At 41.1% G+C, this 22468-nt stretch overlaps 2 protein-coding genes across 2 annotated transcripts; both read left to right on the plus strand.

Moving 5' to 3' along the window:
* Positions 1 to 308: 308 nt before the first annotated feature.
* On the plus strand, positions 309 to 5607 carry LOC311103931 (keratin, type I cytoskeletal 50 kDa-like; the record flags this gene model as incomplete). Its single annotated transcript, XM_084145549.1, has 7 exons — positions 309 to 746; positions 1707 to 1789; positions 4206 to 4362; positions 4493 to 4654; positions 4768 to 4893; positions 5146 to 5366; positions 5481 to 5607. The coding sequence occupies 7 exons, from the start codon at positions 309 to 311 to the stop codon at positions 5605 to 5607; spliced, it is 1314 nt and encodes a 437-aa protein (XP_084001675.1).
* A 4411-nt stretch (positions 5608 to 10018) lies between these two features.
* Positions 10019 to 21893, plus strand: LOC311103870 (uncharacterized protein; the record flags this gene model as incomplete). The annotated part of the gene is made up of 14 exons (XM_084145504.1): positions 10019 to 10432; positions 11690 to 11772; positions 11925 to 12081; positions 12177 to 12341; positions 12456 to 12581; positions 12709 to 12932; positions 13066 to 13152; positions 18261 to 18759; positions 18880 to 18962; positions 19241 to 19397; positions 19624 to 19785; positions 19901 to 20026; positions 20146 to 20369; positions 20604 to 21893. The coding sequence occupies 14 exons, from the start codon at positions 10019 to 10021 to the stop codon at positions 20728 to 20730; spliced, it is 2634 nt and encodes an 877-aa protein (XP_084001630.1). The 3' UTR covers positions 20731 to 21893.
* Between the last annotated feature and the right edge of the window lie 575 nt (positions 21894 to 22468).

The raw sequence follows: 22468 nt of genomic DNA on the forward strand, positions 1-22468 counted from the left end.
TGACAGGAGTGGCAAGGAGTGGAATGTTGGATAAAAGGACTGGTACCCAGACTAGGGTATACTTAGGATTCCATACACTTCTGATTATTCATAGGCCCCTACCTACCTGCTTTACTGACATGTTTGTTATTTTTTCCCTGAGTTACCTGTCTTGGACTGTATGGATGGAATTTTCCACACTCTCACCTGTGTAGAAACCTCAAACCCCCCTCTCCCTCCCTCATTGTCTGGCATAAAAGGAGCAGTGTCCAACCACTCTGCACTCACTCCTCTCCAGCCAGAGCAGTACAACAGCAGCCTCCGTCACCATGACCTCCTTCTCAAACCGCAGCTTTGTGGCCTCTGGTGGATCCATGAGAATGGGCTACCCTCGCTATTCCGGTGGTAGCATGGGAGGTGGACATATCAGCGCCATGAGGGCCGGCAGCGTGTACGGGGGTGCAGGTGGCGCCGGGGTGTGCATCTCCAATGCCTCCAACACCTACTCTGCTGGTGGTGGTTTTGGCATGGGTGGTGGGGCTGGTGGCTTCAACATGTCTGACGCTGTCGATGTGAATGAGAACAAGAAAGCCACCATGCAGAACCTGAACGACCGTCTGTCCACCTACCTGGACAAGGTCCGCTCCCTGGAGAAGGCCAACGCTGATCTGGAGCAGAAGATCTGCATGTTCCTGGAGGCCAGGACCAAGACAGAATCTCATGACTGCACTGCCTTCAAGGTCACCATCCATGAACTCCAAGACAGGGTAAGGCCACCAATTCCAGGCTTAGATACTATAAGATTAACCTCTGGCAGGAAGTACTATATAGCAAAGAAGAAAACATTGTATATTAGAAGACAGATTAGTGTACAGTCTATATGGAAATTATAGGTCAGTTTAAAGCAAAAACACACTGGGTTTTTTCAATGACAAACGGAAAAAAAATTATTATGTTCCAGAACAACGTAATGGTTTATGTATTTTAAGGGTGTGGTTGTGGAGGGGTTCACTTAGTTTGTTTAGGAACGGGCAGTTGCTCAGGTTTGACTACTTGCCCCAATAATGCACAATGTTTGTGAATATGAGCTACATCAGCTCGAAGAGATTCTAGACAAAGATAAAGCAGAGTAGTTTCCTGTAAGGAGTTTTTTTTTCTTGTGTCTCGAGCCACACACAAACAGAGTTCCACAGAGGCAAAAAGTATTCACTAAGGATGAGGGTGCATTTGGAAAGGGAGACTTCAATATTTAGCTAAAGAATAAATGTGAGCTAGATTTTCATATTTTAGTTCAGCTGTCAGTATGTGCATTATAGCTAGTTTTGCTAACAAGCTTAAAAAAAGAAAAATATATATTTTGTCTTTATCAGTTGCATGTAAGCAGATAGATCAATTGTTGTCCAGTGCAACCACAAAGCCTGCATAGAAATGCCTCTTTCACATTCGATATTTCTTGTTTTTTGACCTATAGTGAACTTCTTTATTAACTTGCCATCAGATGATCGCAGTTTTTTTTTATCGCCATTTTGCGCTCTGCTGTCTTCTATTGTGGAGCTTTCACTCTGGTGAAGTTATGGAGTTCTGTTCTCGTAATGTTGGATACACAACACCACATCCACTACACATGGCCAAACAATGCTTCTGGTCCACAGAATACTTTCTATGTGAAATCTGATCTCAATAATCCACCCAAAACATCAGAGACATACCTCTGTGCCCTCTTTCAGATCTTTGATGCCACTCGTTTGAATGGAGGAATCTACCTGGCCATTGACAACGCTAAGCTGGCCACAGATGACTTTAAAACAAAGTGAGTCTGAAAATAACTGATACAGAACAACAGCAGGGTGGGACTAAAGGCCATTTCATGTTCTGCCTAGCCAGATTATTGTTAAAACAAATTCTTACAATAATGCCGAAATCAATCAGTAATTTAGACAATAAACATACAGTACATATGGCAGGAAAAAAAGCTCCTCTTTGCAGTGGTGTAAAGTACTTAAGTAAAAATATTTTCAAGTATTACTTACAGTACCTTCGGAAAGTATTCAGACCCCTTGACTTTTTCCACATTTTGTTACGTTACAGCCTTATTCTAAAATGGATTCAATTAAATAAAATCTGCAGCAATCTACACACAATACCCCATAATGACAAAGCGAAAATAGGTTTTTTGAAATTTTAGCAAATGTATTACAAATTAAAAACAGAAATACCTTATTTACATAAGCTATGAGACTCGAAATTGAACTCAGGTGCATCCTGATTCCATTGATTATCATTGAGATGTTTGTACAACTTGATTGGACATGATTTGCAAAGGCACACACCTGTCTATATAAGGTCCCACAGTTGACAGTGCATGTCAGAGCAAAAACCAAGCCATGAGATCGAAGGAATTGTCCGTAGAGCTCCGAGACAGGATTTTTCGAGGCACAGATCTGGGGAAGGGTACCAAAAAATGTCTGCAGCATTGAAGGTCCCCAAGAACACAGTGGCCTCCATCATTCTTAAATGGAAGAAGTTTGGAACCACCAAGACTCTTCCTAGAGCTGGCAGCCCAGCCAAACTGAGCAATCGGGGGAGAAGGGTCTTGGTCAGGGAGGTGACCAAGAACCCGATGGTCACTCTGACAGAGCTCCAGAGTTCCTCTGTGGAGATGGGAGAACCTTCCAGAAGGACAACCATCTCTGCAGCACTCCACCAATCAGGCCTTTATGTTAGAGTGTCCAGACGGAAGCCACTCCTCAGTAAAAGGCACATGACAGCCCACTTGTAGTTTGCCAAAACGCACCTAAAGACTCTCAGACCATGAGAAACAAGATTCTCTGGTCTGATGAAACCAAGATTGAACTCTTTGGCCTGAATGCCAAGCGTCACGTCTGGAGGAAACCTGGCACCATCCCTATGGTGAAGCATGGTGGTGGCAGCATCATGCTGTGGGGGACGTTTTTCAGCGGCAGGGACTGGGAGACTAGTCAGGATCGAGGTAAAGATGAATGGAGCAAAGTACAGAGATCCTTGATGAAAACCTGCTCCAGAGTGCTCAGGTCCTCAGACTGGGGTGAAGGTTCACCTTCTAACAGGACAACAACCCTAAGCACACAGCCAAGACAACGCAGGAGTGGCTTCGGGACAAGTCTCTGAATGTCCTTGAGTGGCCCAGCCAGAGCCTGGACTTGAATCCGATCGAACGGCTCTGGAGAGATCTGGAAATAGCTGTGCAGCGACGCTCTCCATCCAACCTGACTGAGCTTGAAATTATCTGCAGTGAAGAATGGGAGAAACTCCTCAAATACATACCCAAGAAGACTCCATGCTGTAATCGCTGCCAATGATGCTTCAAAAAAGTACTAAGTAAAGGGTCTGAATACTTATGTAAATGTGATATTTCTGTTTTTTATTTGTAATAAATTAGCAAAACAATCTAAACCAGTTGTTGCTTTGTCATTATGGGGTATTGTGTGTAGATTGATGAGGAAAAAAACAATCCAATCCATTTTAGAATAAGGCTGTAACGTAAATTTTTTTCGGGAAAAAGTCAAGGGGTCTGAATACTTTCCGAAGGAACTGTAAGTCGTTTTTTGGGGTATCTGTACTTTACTTTACTATTTATATATTTTTTTACAACTTTTACTTTTACTTCACTACATTCTTAAAGAAAATAATGTACTTTTTACTCCATATATTTTCCCTGACACCCAAAAGTACTCATTACATGTTGAATGCTTAGCAGAATGGGGAAATGGTCGAATTCACGCACATCTCAAGAGAACACGTGGACATCCCTACTGCCTCTGATCTGACAGACTCACTAAACACAAATGCAGCTTTTGAAAATTATGTCTGAGTGTTGGAGTGTGCCCATGGCTATCCATAAATTTAAAAAACAAGAAAATGGTTCCGTCTGCTTTGCTTAATATAAGGAATTTGATACTTTACTTTTGATACTTAAGTATATTTTAGCAGTTACATTTACATTTGATACTTAAGTATATTTACAACCAAGTACTTTTAGACTTTTACTCAAGTAGTATTTTACTGGGTGACTTTCACTTTTACTTGAGTAACTTTCTATTAAGGTATCTATACTTTTACTCAAGTATGACAATTGGGTACTTTTTCCATCACTGCCTCTTTGTTTGCATGAATGATCAGTAACATAAAATAGCTGACATGAACAAAGTTAGAACTAAGAACCTTGTTGATGCATTGATGTTACAAAGGTATGAGAATGAGCTGGCTATGAGGCAGACTGTGGAGGCCGACATCAATGGGCTGAGGAGGGTGCTGGACGAGCTGACCTTAGCCAGATCTGACCTGGAGATGCAGATTGAGGGGCTGAGAGAGGAGTTGACCCACCTCAAGATGAACCACGAGGAGGTGGGTTTGATAAAGACCCCAAGCAGAGGCTATGGGGTGAACAGTGTTATGATTAAACATTAGGCTACTATGTGATGATGAGGCACTGGATTGAATATTGACCAGATATATGTCAATGCTTTCTTCCCAGGACCTCTTGGCCATGCATAATCAGATGAGCGGCCAGGTCAATGTGGAGGTGGATGCTGCACCACAGGAAGACCTCACCAAAGTCATGGCTGAAATCCGCGACCACTACGAGGCCGTCGCTAACAAGAACCGTAAAGATCTGGAGGGCTGGTTCAATGCCAAGGTAACACTGCATCCTTTCTTTTTGGCCAGGGACATGTTTATGTTTTCCAGTTACAGTCTTCAATGAATGTAATCAGTAATGACCTCCTACGGTATGCTGTCTTTCATTCACAGTCAGAAGAAATCAACAATGTCGTGGCAGTCAGCACAGAGACCCTCCAATCATCCAGATCTGAAATCACTGAAGTTAAGCGCACACTGCAAAGTCTAGAAATCGAACTCCAATCCCAACTCAGCATGGTGAGATAAACTAAAAATACAAAGTTGAAAAATGCTATACCTCTGCACTTACATCCAGTCATCTATAAACGCTTCTCTCTCTCTCTCTCTCTCTCTCTCTCTCTCTCTCTCTCTCTCTCTCTCTCTCTCTCTCTCTCTCTCTCTCTCTCTCTCTCTCTCTCTCTCTCTCTCTCTCGCTCTCTCTCTCTCTCTCTCTCTCTCTCTCTCTCTCTCTCTCTCTCTCTCTCTTTCTCCCTTATTCTTGTCTAATAGAAAGCATCCCTGGAGGGCACCCTGGCTGACACACAGAGCCGCTACGCCAATATGATGGCCGGCTACCAGAGGCAGGTGACCAGCCTGGAGGACCAGCTTGGTCATCTTCGTGCTGACCTGGACCGCCAGGGCCAACAGTACAGAATGCTACTGGACATCAAGACCAGGCTGGAGATGGAGATCGCTGAGTACAGGAGGCTGCTGGACGGAGAGTTTTCCAGGTTAGCCTGGATCTTTACATAAATCATTGAAAAAGAATGAAGGTCATGAAATGTGTGCCAAAAATAATTGAGCCAAAGTAGGCCTTTCTAACAATATTGTCTCTGCCTCCACAGTCCCTCAACCACCACCAAGACCTTTTTGCAGAAGGTGGTGACCTATGTGCAGGAGATTGTTGACGGTGAGGTGGTCAGCACCAACTCAGACACTGTGCAAGAGACCGTGGATGAGGATACATCTTGAATTGGGAGCCACACAGAACAGAACACAAGCTCTCTGATGCCTGCTGTCAAACTTGCTCAGAGAGATTAAGAAATAAAAGTGTTCCGAGGTGTTCAAACTACATTTATGTCTCTTGTGCTTTCTTTATATATATATTTTTTTACATCAAAACTGTTTCCTATAAAGTAGTGACAATTTTTGACAGCTGTGGTTGCCACAGAGATGGTCACCAATTCTAAAACGTTGTCACAAACACAACGTTTCTTCCCCTTGGTAAATTCTTGCCATTTACTATTATTAAAGGCCCAGTGCAGTTAAAATAAGATTTTCCTGTGTTTTATCTATATTTCCACACTATGTGTTTGGAATAATACTGTGAAATTGTGAAAATGATTATAATGCCCTTTTAGTGTAAGAGCTGTTTGAAAAGGCTGCCTAAAATTTCAGGATGTTTTGGTGGGATGGAGTTTTGGCCTGCCTGGTGACATCACTAATAATTAGTTATCAGATCATTATACAAAGATGGGTCTAATCCTGAATGCTGATTGGTTAAAACTGCATTCCAGCTAGTGTCTATTCCACAAGTACCACCGGCTAAATCTATGACGTTACCACCGGCTAAATCTGTTCCATCTGACTGCACAATCCACTGTCTCATCAGCCCAGCCAAGCAATTTATAAACTTGATCTCTACTATAAAAAGCATCTAGACATTATATCACATTTCTTTTAGACTAACATTTAGTTTTCAACAGCGGAGATTTGTATAAACCTTGCAGTCTGTCTCTCCGATATTTGTAAAATTGTTTCAATATTCAAATTCAATCTCCAGCTGTCCCATAGTAATGAAAGTGTCGGGAGTCGGGATGAGACAGACAGGCAGGCAGCGTTTCTCACCCAGTCGAAATCATGAATCAGCTGGCATCATTTTTATGGATATATACAAAGAAATGTAAATTGAAAAAGGTCAAACGAAACAAAGTGCAGCTAGTTTGCAGTCTTTCCAGCTTCAGTTTGAAGTGATTGAGTTAGCTGTGTTGTTGGCTAGCTCCTCTGAACAACAGTGTCCTGACGAGTGAGCACATTTTCTATGCCAGGTGAAATCGCGCCTCATTAGCTCATTATTATAGATGTGTCCAAATAAATGTCACTAGAAAACAGCTTAAACAAATGCAAATGCAGCTACTTTGCTGTTATTCTGGCTGCAATTTTTGACGTGTCTGTAAGTTAGCCGTAGTTGGCTAGCTAGCAAGCAAGGGATAAGAACATTGCCAGCTAGCATGCCAATGGAACATTTAGAACGAACGACTGGGTCGCATCCATAGATACAGAACAAAAATACTGAACGACTGGGTCACGTCTCTAGCAACCGAACCGATAGAACGAACGACCAGCCGGCTTGGGTAGCAAGCCTAGATTTGTGTTGGGACTATATCTTGTGGAAGGATGAAATAGTATGAATAAATTAATCAAAATAATGTTTTTAATGAAAATGTGTCAATCATTATTTGAATATGTCGGTAACCCGTTGTATAAAAGTGACAATGCCCTTGAAGCCGGTGTTTGTAGGATATATTGGCAGAGTGAAGGAAAAGCAGCCAACAACTGCTCAGCATATGTGGGAACTCCTTCAAGACTGTTGGAAAAGCATTCCAGGTGAAGCTGGTTGAGAGAATGCCAAGAGTGTGCAAAGCTGTCATCAAGGCAAAGGGTGGCTACTTTGAAGAATCTAAAATCTAAAATATATTTTGATTTGTTTAACACTTTTTGGTTACATAGTGTTGATGTCTTCACTATTATTCTACAATGTAGAAAATAGTAAAAATAAAGAAAAACCCTTGAATGAGTAGGTGTGTCCAAACGTTTGACTGGTACTGTATATCAATCATATAATATTTTGTGAATTAGGCCATAAATCAATCAATTCATTTCTGTGAAATCTCTTTTCAATGAAGGGATACATTTTCTGGCTGCAAAAACAGTACTGAAATTACCACATTACAATATTCATAATACTAGTATATATATCTACATAGAAACCTTTCCTTTTACAGTCAACCGATAACAAATATATTTTGGAGAGGGTCACAGTAGATTGGCCAAGAGCATTCTAACTTGATAGTCTAGTATGCAAAATTATCAAGCTTGGTGACATTCCATATTTCAGTTACAAGGAAATCTCTCACTGTAATTGGTGGTCTCTCCAACGCTCTACATTCTCAGTTTGAAGGGCTTCCCTGTGACCAGCACTTTACGATGCTCATGGCCAGGAGAAAAGATTTGTAGAAATCGTTGGTTACCATAGTTGTTTAAGTTTGATGTATCAATCTATTTCTCTGCTACAATCTTGAATTTTCAGTCTTTCTTCAACATGTTATTTAGTAAATATCCAGTTGTGTAAAATACTTAAGTAAAAATACTTTGAAGTACCACTTAAGTACTTTTTTGGGGTATCTGTACTTCACTTTACTATTTGTATTTTTGTTTACTTTTTATTTTACTCCACTACATTTCTAAAGAAAATATACTTTTTACTCCATACATTTTCCCTGACACCCAAAAGTACTAATTGTATTTTGAATGCTTAGTAGGACAGGAAGATGGTCCAATTCATGTACTTATCAAGATAACATCCCTGGTCATCCCTACTGCCTCTGATCTAGCGGACTCACTAAACACAAATGGTTTGTTGTAAATTATGTCTGAGTGTTGGAGTGTACCCCTGGCTATCCGCATTTTTTTTTTTTCTTCATATAATGAATTTGAAATTATTTATACTTTTACTTTTGATACTTAAGTATATTTTTGCGATTACATTTACTTTTGATACTTAAGTATATTTAAAACCAAATACTTTTAGTATTTTACTGGTTGACTTTCACTTTTACTTGAGTTATTTTCTATTAAGGTATCTTTACTTTTACTCAAGTATGACAATTGGGTACTTATTCCACCACTGTAGATATCATAGATGGAGCATCTTGATATAAACATTAGGCCTAGGGCTATTTGTTGAGACTGGTAAAACAAGTACAATAGAGTGCAGATACTTATGGTATGTTCTTATGTATATATGTAAAGTATGCATGGTGTGTATTCAGGGCTCTAATTGCGACCATTTTGTTAGCATATGCTCCTAAATACAGTATTTTGCTGTGCGACCTGGAATTTTTATTTGGGAGCACCAGTGCGCCTAGAAAAAAAATTGCCCAGGTAATAGTTGTAGTAATTATTATGCTTCTCTGTACCGCAGCCTCCGAGTGACTGTTCAAGCTTTACCGTTCAAACTTTATGACCATATTATCAGCGCAACGTTTTTTTCTTTCTGTCACGGATTGACCGGACTGCATTTTACATATATAAATCATGTCGCGGCCGTTCTGAAACTACTTGCGGGCCACTAACTATTTGTAAATGACCTTGTGTCATCATGTTACATCATTAGCTAGATAGCTAGCTAACAACCTGCCAACTTTACCAGTAGTAAGCAAACATTTGGTGGCACAGGAAATGGAAATTTCTTCAAACAGTATTTTAACGCAATTAATCTCACACCAGTGCTACCAATGACAAATGTTAATTTAGAATCCTCTGTTTTTTAACGTTCGTTGACTGTTTTATACCGCAAAGTATGACTTCTGTGTTACTTTTGCCAAAGAAAATGTCCACAATAGTCATTCTATATGTGTTGCACACAATGTATGCGATTCAATGTTCTGCAGAATTTGTAATAATTTGGATTAAGTGCTGCTCCGTCAATTCAAAATATTGTTATAATCAATTATGTGCACTGGAATGGCTGTTAAGTAAACAGAATACGTTGATTATAGTGTTTTAAGAACACATTCAAGCTTCATGTGCCTTTCTGAACAATGTTCAGTACCATCAATATTTCTTTAAAAAATGATCTAGATCACTCAAGGGAGTATTGCACAGAGCTGAAGGAGCATTGTGAAGTGACCTTTGGGGGACATTGGAGGCACTAAAGGGCACAAAAGGTGGACTGGTGGTCTCACATTGCCACTTAACCTGTCTATCAAGAGAAAGATGTCCAGACTCACTCAGATACAGTACATCCCCCACAGGTGACAAAGTTATCTGATGGTAAGTAGCCTACTACCTGCACCAAACAATAGTACCTGTTTGGCCAAAGATGCAAGTCCTAAGAAAGTTAGGATTTTGTGCGTGAAACAGGTTAGAATTTAGATTCCACAGATCTTTTATTGACTCTCCTCCCGCCCAGACCTGATTAGTGAGCCTGTTAATTTGTTTTGTTTTCGTTAGCTTTTGGCTAAGGGTGGAGTGATTTCACTGCATGTCATCTAGGTAGAGCCCCCTCTCCTCTCCCTCATTTCGTAGCATAAAAAGGCCTGCGTCCTACGACTCCTCACTCACTCCTCTCTACTCAGACCAGACAGCAACTTCCGTCACCATGACCTCCTTCTCCAGCAACAGCTTTGTGTCCTCTGGTGAATCCATAAAGGGAGCATCTATGGGCTCCTTTCGCCACATGTCCATGTCTAGGGGAGGTGGACACATCAGCGCCATGAGGGCCGGCAGCATTTACGGGGGTGCCGGTGGGTCCGGGGTGCGCATCTCCAGTGCCTCCAGCACCGTCTCTGCTGGCAGTGAGGCTGGTGGCAGCTCCGCTGTGAACGAGAATAAGAAGGCCACTATGCAGAACCTGAATGATCGTCTGGCCTCCTACCTGGACAAGGTCCGCTCCCTGGAGAAGGCAAACGCTGATCTAGAGATGAAGATCCACCAGTTCCTGGAGAACAAAGCCACACCTGAGGCTCACGACTGCACTACCTTCAAAGTCGTCATCAACAAACTCCAAATCCAGGTAAGTCCACCAAACAACCTCTGCTAAACAGGTAGCTTCTATTAAACAGAGTCAGACTGTGGTGAAGGGAATGGTAGAGGGAATGAAGAAGAGGTTTAGAAAAATGGGCCTTAGTGTCAGTATAATGGTGTGAGCGTCATCATGCCCTCTGTGATCCCTTTCAATACAAAATAATAAGCATTCAGAAAAGACTGTTGCTTGGATACATTGATTTTTTAAAAATCAATTTGAATAGTGTTCATTGACATCAATGGATAAACTTAAAGCCATTTTAAACACAAAATGAAGCACAATGTTTACATGCTTCCAACTCTGTTGGAACAGAACCCCCAGTAAGATAAAAGCAGAGTGGGTATTTTTGCATCAACAGCCTTTCCTGTGTTTCCACTCACTCTGAGCCACATCTTAATTGGGGAGAACGGGCTCGTGTTATGAGTGGAATGGTATCAAATACATTCAACACATGGTTTCCACTGCCATTATTATGAGCCGTTCTCCCCTCAGCAGCCTCCTGTGATCCAAACGGAGTTTCCCTGAGGCCTATAGACCTAGGCCTATACTAAAAAGGGTTTATTTGGTCAGGGATGCTTAGAGAGCAAGCCTTAGGGCAGGGATCGTTAACTGGCAGATTTTATTTGGCCCCCCCAAAGAGTCCGATTCTTTTTCTTCGTTTTTGGACATAAAAGACTGTAAAATCTCTAGGAATTTGCTCATTTTAATTTAGGAAAGCTATTCTCAAGTATTTGCCCTCATAAATAGAGAGACATAGAGTATGTGATCATGTACCAATGTAATCAAGGTTTGAAAGGATCTGTTTGGGATTCTTGCGTCAATTTGCGGAGTATAAATGATTTATAATTATGTTCCAGCCCCCCGACCATCCGCTCAATAAAAAAATCAGCCCTGCCTTAGGGGGTAACATATAGTTGGTTCTCATTCTGTGTAGTTAAACTTTTGAAAATTATCAAAATAATACCAGGCACTGTAAAACAAGAATGAAGACAGGCTACCTCAGCCTGTTTTATGTCAAATTGAATGTGTTCTCTGTTTTTGCATCCCATGCAACCCATATTAGCTGATTGCAAAATAGTTTATGTTTCTTTCACAGTAGGTTTGTGCAACTCTCTGCACTGTTGTGAGCCAGATTAAATGATTTGCCAATTATTCAACCATTTATCCCAACATTTGTGATTGGCATTGTACCCGTCTTCTTTCTATTCCATTGTGACAGTGACATTCCTCTGTGCCCCCTTTCAGATCTTTGATGCCACTCGTATGAATGGAGTATTCTACATGGCTATTGACAATGCTAAGCTGGCAGCAGATGACTTTCAAGTCAAGTGAGTGTGAGAATGACTGTGGTAGCTGTATATTACATCAGCAAGTATCCATTAATGCAACCTCTATGAAAATTGAAAAAAGTGTGGTACAAAAAGTGTAGTACAAATGTTGCCAAACAAAGGCAAACTGTTGGTGTTTTGATGTTACACAGGTATGAGAATGAGCTGGCTATGACGCAATGTGTGGAGGCTGATATTGCTGGGCTGAGGCAGGTGAGGGACGAGCTGACCATTGGAGGATCCAACGTAGAGATGGCAGTTGAGGAGCTGAAGGAGGAGTTGGTCCACCTCAAGAAGAACCACAAGGAGGTGCGCCTGAATGATTGCACTAAGTACCAAGTTATCAAAGCTTCTAAGCTAGGGGAAAAAGGTTGACACTTGGTCTTCTGATATTTCTTCTTCAGGAGCTCAAGGCCCTCCGGGCGCAGGTGGGTAGTCAGACGGTCAACGTGGAGGTTGATGCTGCACCACAGGAAGACCTCACCAAAGTCATGGCTGAGATCCGTCAGCACTACGATGCCATTGCTGCCAAGAACCACAAAGAACTGGAGTGCTGGTTTAATGCAAAGGTAATACCAGATCTTTTACTTTTGACCAATGACATGATAATGTTTTTAACTAATTATTTCTAATGTCTCTTCAGTGAATTTGATAGCTAATTATGCCCTTTATGTCATTTACAGACAGAAGAAATCCAGAAAGCTGTCGCCTGCAGCACCGAGACCGTCCAATCATCCCAATCTGAAATCACTGAAGTTAAACGCATAATGCAAAGTCTAGAAATCGAACTCCAATCCGAACTCAGCATGGTGAGATTAACTACAAACACCAAATTGAGAAAAAGATGTCCTCTGTATTTACGTTTATTAACCACCCATCTTCTGCAGTATGTCACAGCTCCTATTCATTTCTCTTTTCCCTATTCTTGTCTAATAGAAAGCATCCCTGGAGGGCACCCTGGCTGACACACAGAACCGCTATGCCAATTTGCTATCGAGTTATCAGATGCAGGTGACCATCTTGGAGGGCCATCTTGGTCAGATACGTGGTGACTTGGAGCGCCAGGGCCAGGAATACCAGATGCTGCTGGACATCAAGACCAGGCTGGAGATGGAGATCACTGAGTACAGGAGACTGCTGGACGGAGAAATGACAAGCAGGTGAGCCTGGGATTCTACACCTCAACCCGCACAAGTCTTCCAGAGCATTCGATTTAATTGAAATAAAGATTTTATGGCAAAAACTATTGAGCCAAAGTAAGTCTACCTAATGATGTTGTCTCTGACCTTGCAGTGTCTCAACAGCCACCACAACGCGCAAGGTGGTGACTATCGTCATGGAAAGTGTTGACGGCAAGGTGATCAGTGAGACCAAGACCAAGTGAGACACATCTTGAAACGGGGACTTCACAGAACAGAACACCATCCCTCTGATGCCTGATGTCAACCTTTCTCAGAAGCTGTGATTCAATTGGGTTGTGTAAACTTGTATCTTGGAATTGATATAAGCCCTCTGATACCTTCAGATAGATTTGTCAATAAAACAAAGCCCTACATCTTTTGTTTTATTTTTGTTTTGATTTGACAAAAAAAAAAAAAGACAGAAAAAAGCGATCCAAAACATAGTTGTGGCAATTAGGCCAAGATTGATTATATTGCAGTTTTGGTTGAGTAGACTGTATCATGATCTCTACTGAAACAATAACAATTATTTTGTTCACAGACAAAGAATAATACAGTATACCGTACTCTCCCCTATAGAGTTAAGCTTTGCCAAACAGATGAGCCTAGATCCTAACATAATATTCACTAACATAATTGATCAAGTCACTTTCACTGAAAAATGGCAAAGGCCTACACCATAGGAGGCTGGTGGGAGGACCTATGGCAGGATGGGCTCATTGGTAATGACTGGAATGGAATATATGGAACTGTATCAAACATATAGAAACCACATGTTTATAGCTCCTCCCACCAGACTCCTCTGGCCTACACACAGAGTAACATTGCATTTTTAAATAAACTGCTGTTTTTTGCTCCCTACATGAAGTGTCATACTGTTTAATCAGAGGCTGCCCTCTTATGCCATGTTATAGTAATGCAGTTCCATCACTTCTATGGCAGAGGGCTTCAAATACAAAAGCCATTTGACTTGTAGGATATGAATGGGATTCAGTTTTATTAATCTGGCATGGATAGTGTAACTTCCAGCTAAACATTTTGTGGGGTGGTAGGCAGCCCAGCAGTTGTAGCCGAAAGGTCACCCATTCAAATCCCAGGCCAGGCGCTGGGATAAAAGGGGGGAAATTGATCTGGCAACTGGAGGGCTGCTGGGTTCATATCCTAACAACAATCCCCACAACATGCTCTCCATCCAGGGGTGCTGCACTGCAGCTTGACCCTGTGCTCCTCCCAACTGTGTGTCTGTATGATGTGTGTGGAGGGTTGAGAAATGCAGAGAGCAGAATATACATTTCTGTTGTTTGCTGTGACTGCGGACAATAAAGTTGTATTGTATTATTTTAGGCCTTTTTCACACTAGCCTACTGAGTTAACGAGCTGTACTGCTCTGGCCTGATTCTGAAACTCTGTGAAACTGTGACAGTCCGCTTTAGAGTAGATTTCAAGATTTGTTTCCAGATTTCTATGAAATATGACCTATAATTAATTAGTGAAATAGTTTTCTTTCCAAATTTCTTTAAGTATGTTCAAAAGCAGCTTTTCTGTGTTGGAATAGTGTGGGCATACCCCAGCAACAGAATGGTGTGGGCATACCCCAGCAACAGAATGGTGTGGGCATACCCCAGCAACAGAATGGTGTGGGCGTATATACCCGTCCATAAAAATATTCACGCGACTAGACCGCTGATTGGCCAGCTCCTCTATGAGGAAATAGCAAGCATTTTTTAAACGTCTGTTTGAGATAAAAGTTTGAGGTTGATTTCTTTATATGGTTTTTCTCCAATTTATGCTTTGGCCACAAATACGAGTAAAGGATGAGTCAACAACATTATTTGGGTATGAGTTAACAGAATATTAACTTTTAAAAGTGAGATTTTCACTGGACAGTTACTTTAATGTGCAATCTAGGCTCCATGGGAGAGAGAGAAACAATCATTACATTTACATTTACATTTTCGTCATTTAGCAGACGCTCTTATCCAGAGCGACTTACAAATTGTGGTATATAACAAATTACCAAAGTACAGAAGTCTCTAATTACAACAATGAGAAGAATAACAGTGGCTATTAATACTTGCAGCCTGTATTTGAGTTGGCTTACCACAGACACATAGCTAGCCCCTTTCCAATGCTCAGTCAAAGAGATTGAAAAATAATTTGAGTTCACTCAGTTTGATGGCTTTACTTTTTGAAAGATATGTGACATTTACTTTTTATTCTTATGTTTGCTCTACGTCACGTACGTTTTCTCCTCAAGTCTGGGTTTAATTTAGCTTAGCAAGCCTAATTTATTAAATGTTTCTTAGAAGAAGATAACTAGTAGTAGCTAGTATGAAAGGACCATACAACATGGCAAAACAGGTAATATGACTAGAGTTTGCTACCTAGCTACCTAAATTAGCTAACTTTAGCTTTCACTGAACTGCAGTTTTAGTGTGGTGCCCTTCAACTGTTATGATGTTTGAACTGAACCACAGAAGTTTGAACTGAACCACAGCACTCGCAGTGCACACAGCTTCAAGTGAGCCAATTAGAGTTTGACTTGTCGGCTAACTCCAGGGTGGGCCCTGGCCCCTGGGATAAAGGGATTGTTCACCCAAATTACAAAATGACACATTGGTTTCTTTACTTTGTAAGCTGTCTGTGGACAAGGTATGACAACAATCCATGCTTTGGTTTAGTTTCCCTGGCACTGTTTCCAAATGCTAACATTTTAGCAAATGTGTCAATAATCCCATTCAAGTCATGGTACTGATATTAGCATTTTTCACACATCATGTTCAAATAATCTATAAGTGACTTTGTTGAGCTTCACAGTCAAATGTAGATACTTTCAGATGCCAAAACCATCACAAAACCAGCCTTTTCTTGTTCCTCATCCTCATCTCACCACTGCCTCCTCATACATTTGTCACTGAAACTTTAATTGATAAAAGGAAATCACCTTAAATATGCATAACAAGTGACATCACACTTCAGAGACTTTAGCAAAGAGGATAGGAAGTAGGAAGATAGGCAGAAACTGCTTCTCTAATAGAAATCCTGTGCATGTGCAGGCCGTCAAATCAAAGGCACTCCTTCGATATAGTTGTTTTTGACGAAAATTTTTATGTGTCAGTTTGTCACTTTCACGAGGTTGGAGTAGTTCAGCTACATAAGACATTGGCTCAAATCTAGATTGTGCTTTTAGATTTCGAGAAAATTAACAACTTCCCAAACCCCAAATTATTCTGCAGCGTGAAGCGTTCCCGGAAGTGTAGCAATGTTGGGCCTATGGGTTTAGGAACTCTGTGACTTTAGCATAAAAATGTCAATAGCCAATATGTTGTGCACCTTCAAGGGGAATGAGGCCATCTATGACACTAGGGGGCATCAGTGAGAAATATCAGAGGTGTTGTCAGTCAGTGGAGAGGAATCTACAGTAGAATGACCCCACACCGATTCAGTAGCAGCACTGCAGCACAACATTGTGCCAACATAACATATACACATAATAAAGATCTACAGAGATGTCAGGAAAGGGTTAATGGGTATTAGCTTACTGACATACTTTTTATTTTGAGATTGAATACATTGGGATAAAACATTAGGCTAATCTTCATTTAAGGATTGTATACTACTCCCCCATTGCAGATAGAGTCAAAATGATATAGATTGCAATAATCCAAAAATAATACGTTATATAAAAAAACATTGACTGCTTTTTGGACACATTTTGTTTCCAAATGTTGTCAGTTTGATGTCAATGAACTCTGCAGGGCATTGAGATACTGTATGTTAGTGTCATAAGTGAAACTTAGTTATGAAGTTGTAGAAACTGGTTTGTCACCTCTGTCAACATGATTGCTCAGGAAAAATGTTTTCTCTGTAGTATTATACACTGTTACGAGTTCAGCGGTTGGCATTCTTTGAATAGACAGCTCATACATGCTTGTGTTGCTTTTCTTCATCCTACTTTGATGAATGATACAAAAGCTCTAAAAAGGGTGTGTGATGTTTTTGGCTTCAAGTTAGCATCAGCTCTGTTTCATGGGAACAAACCCATGAAGTTTCACTTGTTGGTTGAAAACTACGATTTTTTCAGATATGGTGCTTGTGTAGTTGAGGTATTGCATAAGGTAGAAACAATCTTTGTAATCTTGAGCATTTCAATAAAATAGACATCATCAGAGTTCTCACTCGACTCCAGAAAGTCCTGAAATGTGAGGAAATGTGTGTTTTTTAAAATTAAGTTCAGGCAACCTTCCAGAACCTTACACTCTAACCATAATTAAAAAATCACAGTAAACTCTAATAAGGACCTGCTGTAAACTGTTCTAAGAAGCCTTTTATAGCTTTAACCTTTGTGAACAAGATATTTCTTGCAACTGATTGTCTTTCCACGGTTTTGTTTCCTGAGAGAGGTGATCTCACCCTTTCTCACTTTGGCTGTAATATTAATTATGCTACAAACATAAACATTTTAAATAGGAATTCCAAACTCCAATCTGCACTCTTGTGGTTTTGCATCCAAGATAATCAATATTCAAATTTGTTAGCCAACAACACAGAATACATTTCTATCGGCCTAACTTTCAAAAAGTGTTTTTGAAATCCCGTCTACTATACACTCCTTTATAGTGTAAATCAATGTTTAACACGTCAACCAATTCAGTGTACTCTACAAAAAAAAACAAAAAAAAAACATTATTCACAGGCCTTTGGATTGTGTCAAGTTCATTACAATAGATATGATTTGGTGGTCCTCTGTAGCTCAGCTGGTAGAGCACGGCGCTTGTAACGCCAAGGTAGTGGGTTTGAACCCCGGGACCACCCATACACAAAAAAATAAAATGTAAGTCGCTTCGGATAAAAGCGTCTGCTAAATGGCATATTATTAGTATTATTTGGAAACAATACATGATTGATTGTTTATGTAGGTGGAGTTCTCACATACAGTAATGTGTCATCGTTGTCTCACCCTAGTATTAGTCTAAAGAGCAAGTAAGGCCTCAAGGCTGTCAGGTCATCATAACTACCAGTGCTACAGTTAGGGATTACTTTCAAATGTCATCTGTTTCTCAACAGTCATAAATTATAATTCTATGACTTGTTTGCATTGGTGACCTTCAATTGAAAAAACTGTCTAAAATCAACAATTACTTTTGTAGGCTGAACTAGTTTGAATCTTAACTACTTTGGAATGCATGCCTGGTGTGCCCTTTTATAGTATGTAATTATTGTATTGAGTTCCAAGTGTTGTCTATATCCTCCTCTCATAGCATAAAAGGAGCTTGGACCAACTGCTCTGCACTCACTTCTCTCCAGCCAGTGCAGTAAGACATCAGCAGACTCCATCAACATGTCCTTCTCCAGCAGCAGCTTCAGATCATCCTCAGGTGGATCCATGAGGGGCTCATCTATGGGATCCTCACGTATGTCCATGTCTGGAGGTGGTGGCATGTCCATGTCTGGTGGTGGCAGCCGCATCAGTGGCAGCGTGTACGGGGGTGCTGGTGGCTCTGGGGTGCGCATCTCCAGTGCCAGAGCCTCCAAGTCCTTCTCTGCTGGTGGTGCTGGCTTCGGTGGAGGCTCCAGCTTCAGTATGTCTGGTGGCGGAAGTGACAGCCATGTCATCGGCAACGAGAAGTTCTGCATGCAGAACCTGAACGACCGTCTGGCCACCTACCTGGCCAAAGTCCACACCCTGGAGAAGGCCAACGCTGAGCTGGAGCTGAAGATCCGCCAGTTCCTCGAGGCCAAGACCTCCCCCACTGCTCGCGACTATGGCTCATTCCATGTCATCATCAGTGACCTCCAATCCAAGGTAGGCTATTGTATGCCAGCATTGTTACACTTTTCTTTCATGCCACATATTGAAAAACCTGCACTAAGTATTTTATTTCAAATTTAAAACAACAACAAAAAGTCTTAATTTTCTTTTCAGATGCAGGACGCCATCCGTATGAATGGTGCAGTCCATCTCAGCATTGACAATGCCAGGCTTGCCGCTGAAGACTTCAGAAGGAAGTGAGTTCACTCACCAAATGCCAAATATTTTGTCCACTCACTCAGACAAATATTATGACTCAATACCAGAAAAGTGACCGACTGATTCCAGTCTAGTGTACAAATAAAAATATTGATGCCATCTGTCATGTAAAAAAGCTCACACTGTGAAATAGCTCACAATCGTTGATTATGATCGACTGTGAGCTTTTTTACATGACACCGTCAACCTAACAGACTGACAGAGCAAGTTAAGACACACTGGTACACTGTAAATAATATCATGCTTTATGACGTAGGTATGAGATCGAACTGTCCATGTGTCAGTCAGAGGAAGCAGACATCGCTGGGCTGAGGAGAGTTCTGGAAGAGCTGAATATGTCCAAGAAGGACCTGAGCATGCAGATCGAGGGGCTGAGAGAGGAGTTGGTCTTCCTCAAGAAAAACCACGAGGAGGTAGGGTTTTCTTTTCCTTTTTCTGATTCCCATACTAGCCTATCTATAGTGTCTTGCTCTTAAAATAACAGATCCAGCCAGGCAATACTGTACAACATTTTAGTGAGCAAGAAATACATCATAATCTATGTATTTAAATCTAGAAACACTTGAACAAATCCAGAACCACTTTCTGAACCATGACAATGACCTAGAGACCTAAACACGTTTCATTGTCCTTCTTCAGGAGCTGTTGTCCATGCGTGCCCAAATGAGCGGCCAGGTCCAAGTGGAGGTGGACGCTGCACCACAGGAAGACCTCAGCAAAGTCATGGCTGAGATTCGCGAACACTACGAGGCTGTCGCTGCCAAGAACAACAGAGATCTGGAGGGCTGGTTCCACGCCAAGGTAATTCTGTTCTCATTATAAAAATGATTCCATAATGTAGGTCCACGTTATTCAAAATGTCCCATCAATTGAATTGTTCACGTAAAAACATTATTTTGGATGGTGTTGTCCACAGACCGAGGCGCTTAACAAGGAGGTCGCAATTAGCACAGAAGTTATCCAAACATCCAGATCTGAAATTTCAGAAGTCAAACGCACACTGCAGAGTCTTGAAATCGAACTTCAATCACAAATGAGCATGGTAAGACTGTTCAAAAATCATGAAAATATATTCATTTTGTTTCAATGTCTGCCACCCATCGATGAATTTGCTCAACTGATTCCTGAGGTTTTGTTCTGCTCTTCACTTCTCTCCAATAGAAATCATCCATGGAAAATACCCTTGCAGAGACAAAGAACCGTTTCTCCATGCAGCTGTCGGGTTATCAGATGCAGGTGACCAGCTTGGAGAAACAGTTGGTAAATCTCAGGGCTGACTTGGAACGCCAGGGCCAGGAATACAAGATGCTGCTGGACATCAAGACCAGGCTGGAGATGGAAATCGCTGAGTACAGGAGACTGCTGGACGGAGAGATGACAAGCAGGTGAGCCAAACAAGCCTATTCTATTAGTTCATCAAATTCTATTCTTAAACTATCAAGGGTGTTTTGATTCTAAACTTTGAGCAGGTTCTAGGCTAGGCTCACTGACTTTCTTAATAGCAAAACAGTGGCCCCACCAGTTTGTACACTACCAGTAGAATTATGTCCAAAATCTGCAAGGTCAAGACATATTGTGTTTGGTACAGTCGATTATGGTGTTTTCTGTTTGGTCCACAGTGTCTCCTCCTCCTCCTCCTCCTCCTCCACCAGCACCAGGAAGGTCATCACTGTGATAGAAGAGGTGGTGGATGGGAAAGTGGTCTCCTCCAAGCAATCCTCAGCTTCTTCATATGCACGCCACTGATGTAGTACATGAGTGTACTAAGGGAAATACAACAACTGATTATCTGACCCACTAAACATCCAGTGCATATCTGGAAGGCAACAGCAATAAGAATAATACGTCTGTAATCCTTTGTTTGTTCAATTACTTTGTCTTCATAATAGGCAAAAAATGTTTTTAACGACTGCTTTTGTTTCATTAATGATTTCATGTGTACCTATTTAATTAAACTTCATGAAATAGTTTCAGTTGTGAGTGGTAAGGTGGAGCTCGGTGTTAGCCTGATTACTAGGTGGGGTGTCAACTAGTGTTGGCTTTAGGGATGCAAGTAGAAGTTAAGCAAACCTACATGTACATGTCCCAGCATGATAATCTAACATATTTACATGAAACATATTTACAGCACTCATTTATTCTGAAATGTTAATATGATACAATTACATTCAGAAATTCAGCTAAGAGTGAAAAGTTTGACAACCATTCCGAGTCTCCTCTTCATGTCAGGATAATCAGAAGGACCAGTTACTCCAGGGTGGAACCACCCAAGCAGCCAGTTATATAGAAAATGAAATATGAATGGGTAGGATTTAACCCCTAGAGCCTATTGACGCACCGGTATGTCAATCTAAGTAACGTAATAAAAACATCTAAATCCAACGCATCCGCCTGTGTCGCCCTTCCGCATCTGCGGTTGAAAGTGGCAGAGCTACAGCACTGTTTGTCAGACCAGGAGACATCCCGAAAATCGGTCTTCTCACCAAAACGTCTGCAGCATCCGAACGGTATGCCACAGATATAACGGTATGCTACAAGCAAGCCTGTTTCTCTCCCCAATCAGAGGCAACCTCCCTGTCTCCCAGACTCTGACCAGCGGCAGCAATCTAACCTCCTCCCTACTATGTTTAGAAAACATATTTGTAGGCCGAAATTGTGGGGGAAAGCACTAATCATGTTTATGCAACCTAATAATCACCCTTAGAAAACTTCCAGAACCACTTAAATTTTTATTTCAAATTGAGTAAATCTACAAGAGAAATTGGCCCACCCTAGTCATAGGAATGTGACATTGCACAGCAGAAAGCTGGTTTATTTCTCCTTTCTCATTATTTTTCTTCTTGATTTCAATATGGAATGAGTACTGGTATTTGCACATTCTGTTTCGTATTGATTAAAAGGCTAATTTTAAGAAAAAAAGTAAAATCTTGTTTTTTTAACAATAGTAGCAGTTCATTCAATTGGGGCAGGCATGGGGCATGGGGGTGCACGAGATGTTCTCACATGATAAAAGGGGGGCATGAGTGAAAAGGTTCGGGAAGCACTGGCCTAGGTGATTATGTAGGGTAGGCTATCAATTCAGCTACATATTTTGTATGACAGTGATTTTTGAGTGGGTCAATGCAAGATGCTGCATTGGAATGTTGAGTCAGTTGATTCACAGGACTGAGAGAGGAAGGGGGTCCCTCTGGCAGGTCTTCTAGGCTCCTACACATGTGCAGTCAACGTGCTCTGTTCATAACCCTCAGGTGTCTCAGCTTTGTCTTTGAGTTTAGTAACCATTTTAGAAAGACCTACTACATAGTGGAAGTTATTGAGCTTTTGAAAGGGTTTGGTCTGATCTCATTGTTTTAAGTCTGGGATTTAAACACACTATCAGACTATTTTCACCAAACTGGGACAGAATAATGTAGATTGTTTTTGTTATGATACTGTAAAACTCAGTTATATTCTGCTGGTGTTTGAAAAGAATGATGACTATCAA

The sequence above is a fragment of the Coregonus lavaretus genome (assembly GCF_964263955.1).
Source record: "Coregonus lavaretus genome assembly, chromosome: 28".
NCBI lineage: Eukaryota > Metazoa > Chordata > Actinopteri > Salmoniformes > Salmonidae > Coregonus > Coregonus lavaretus.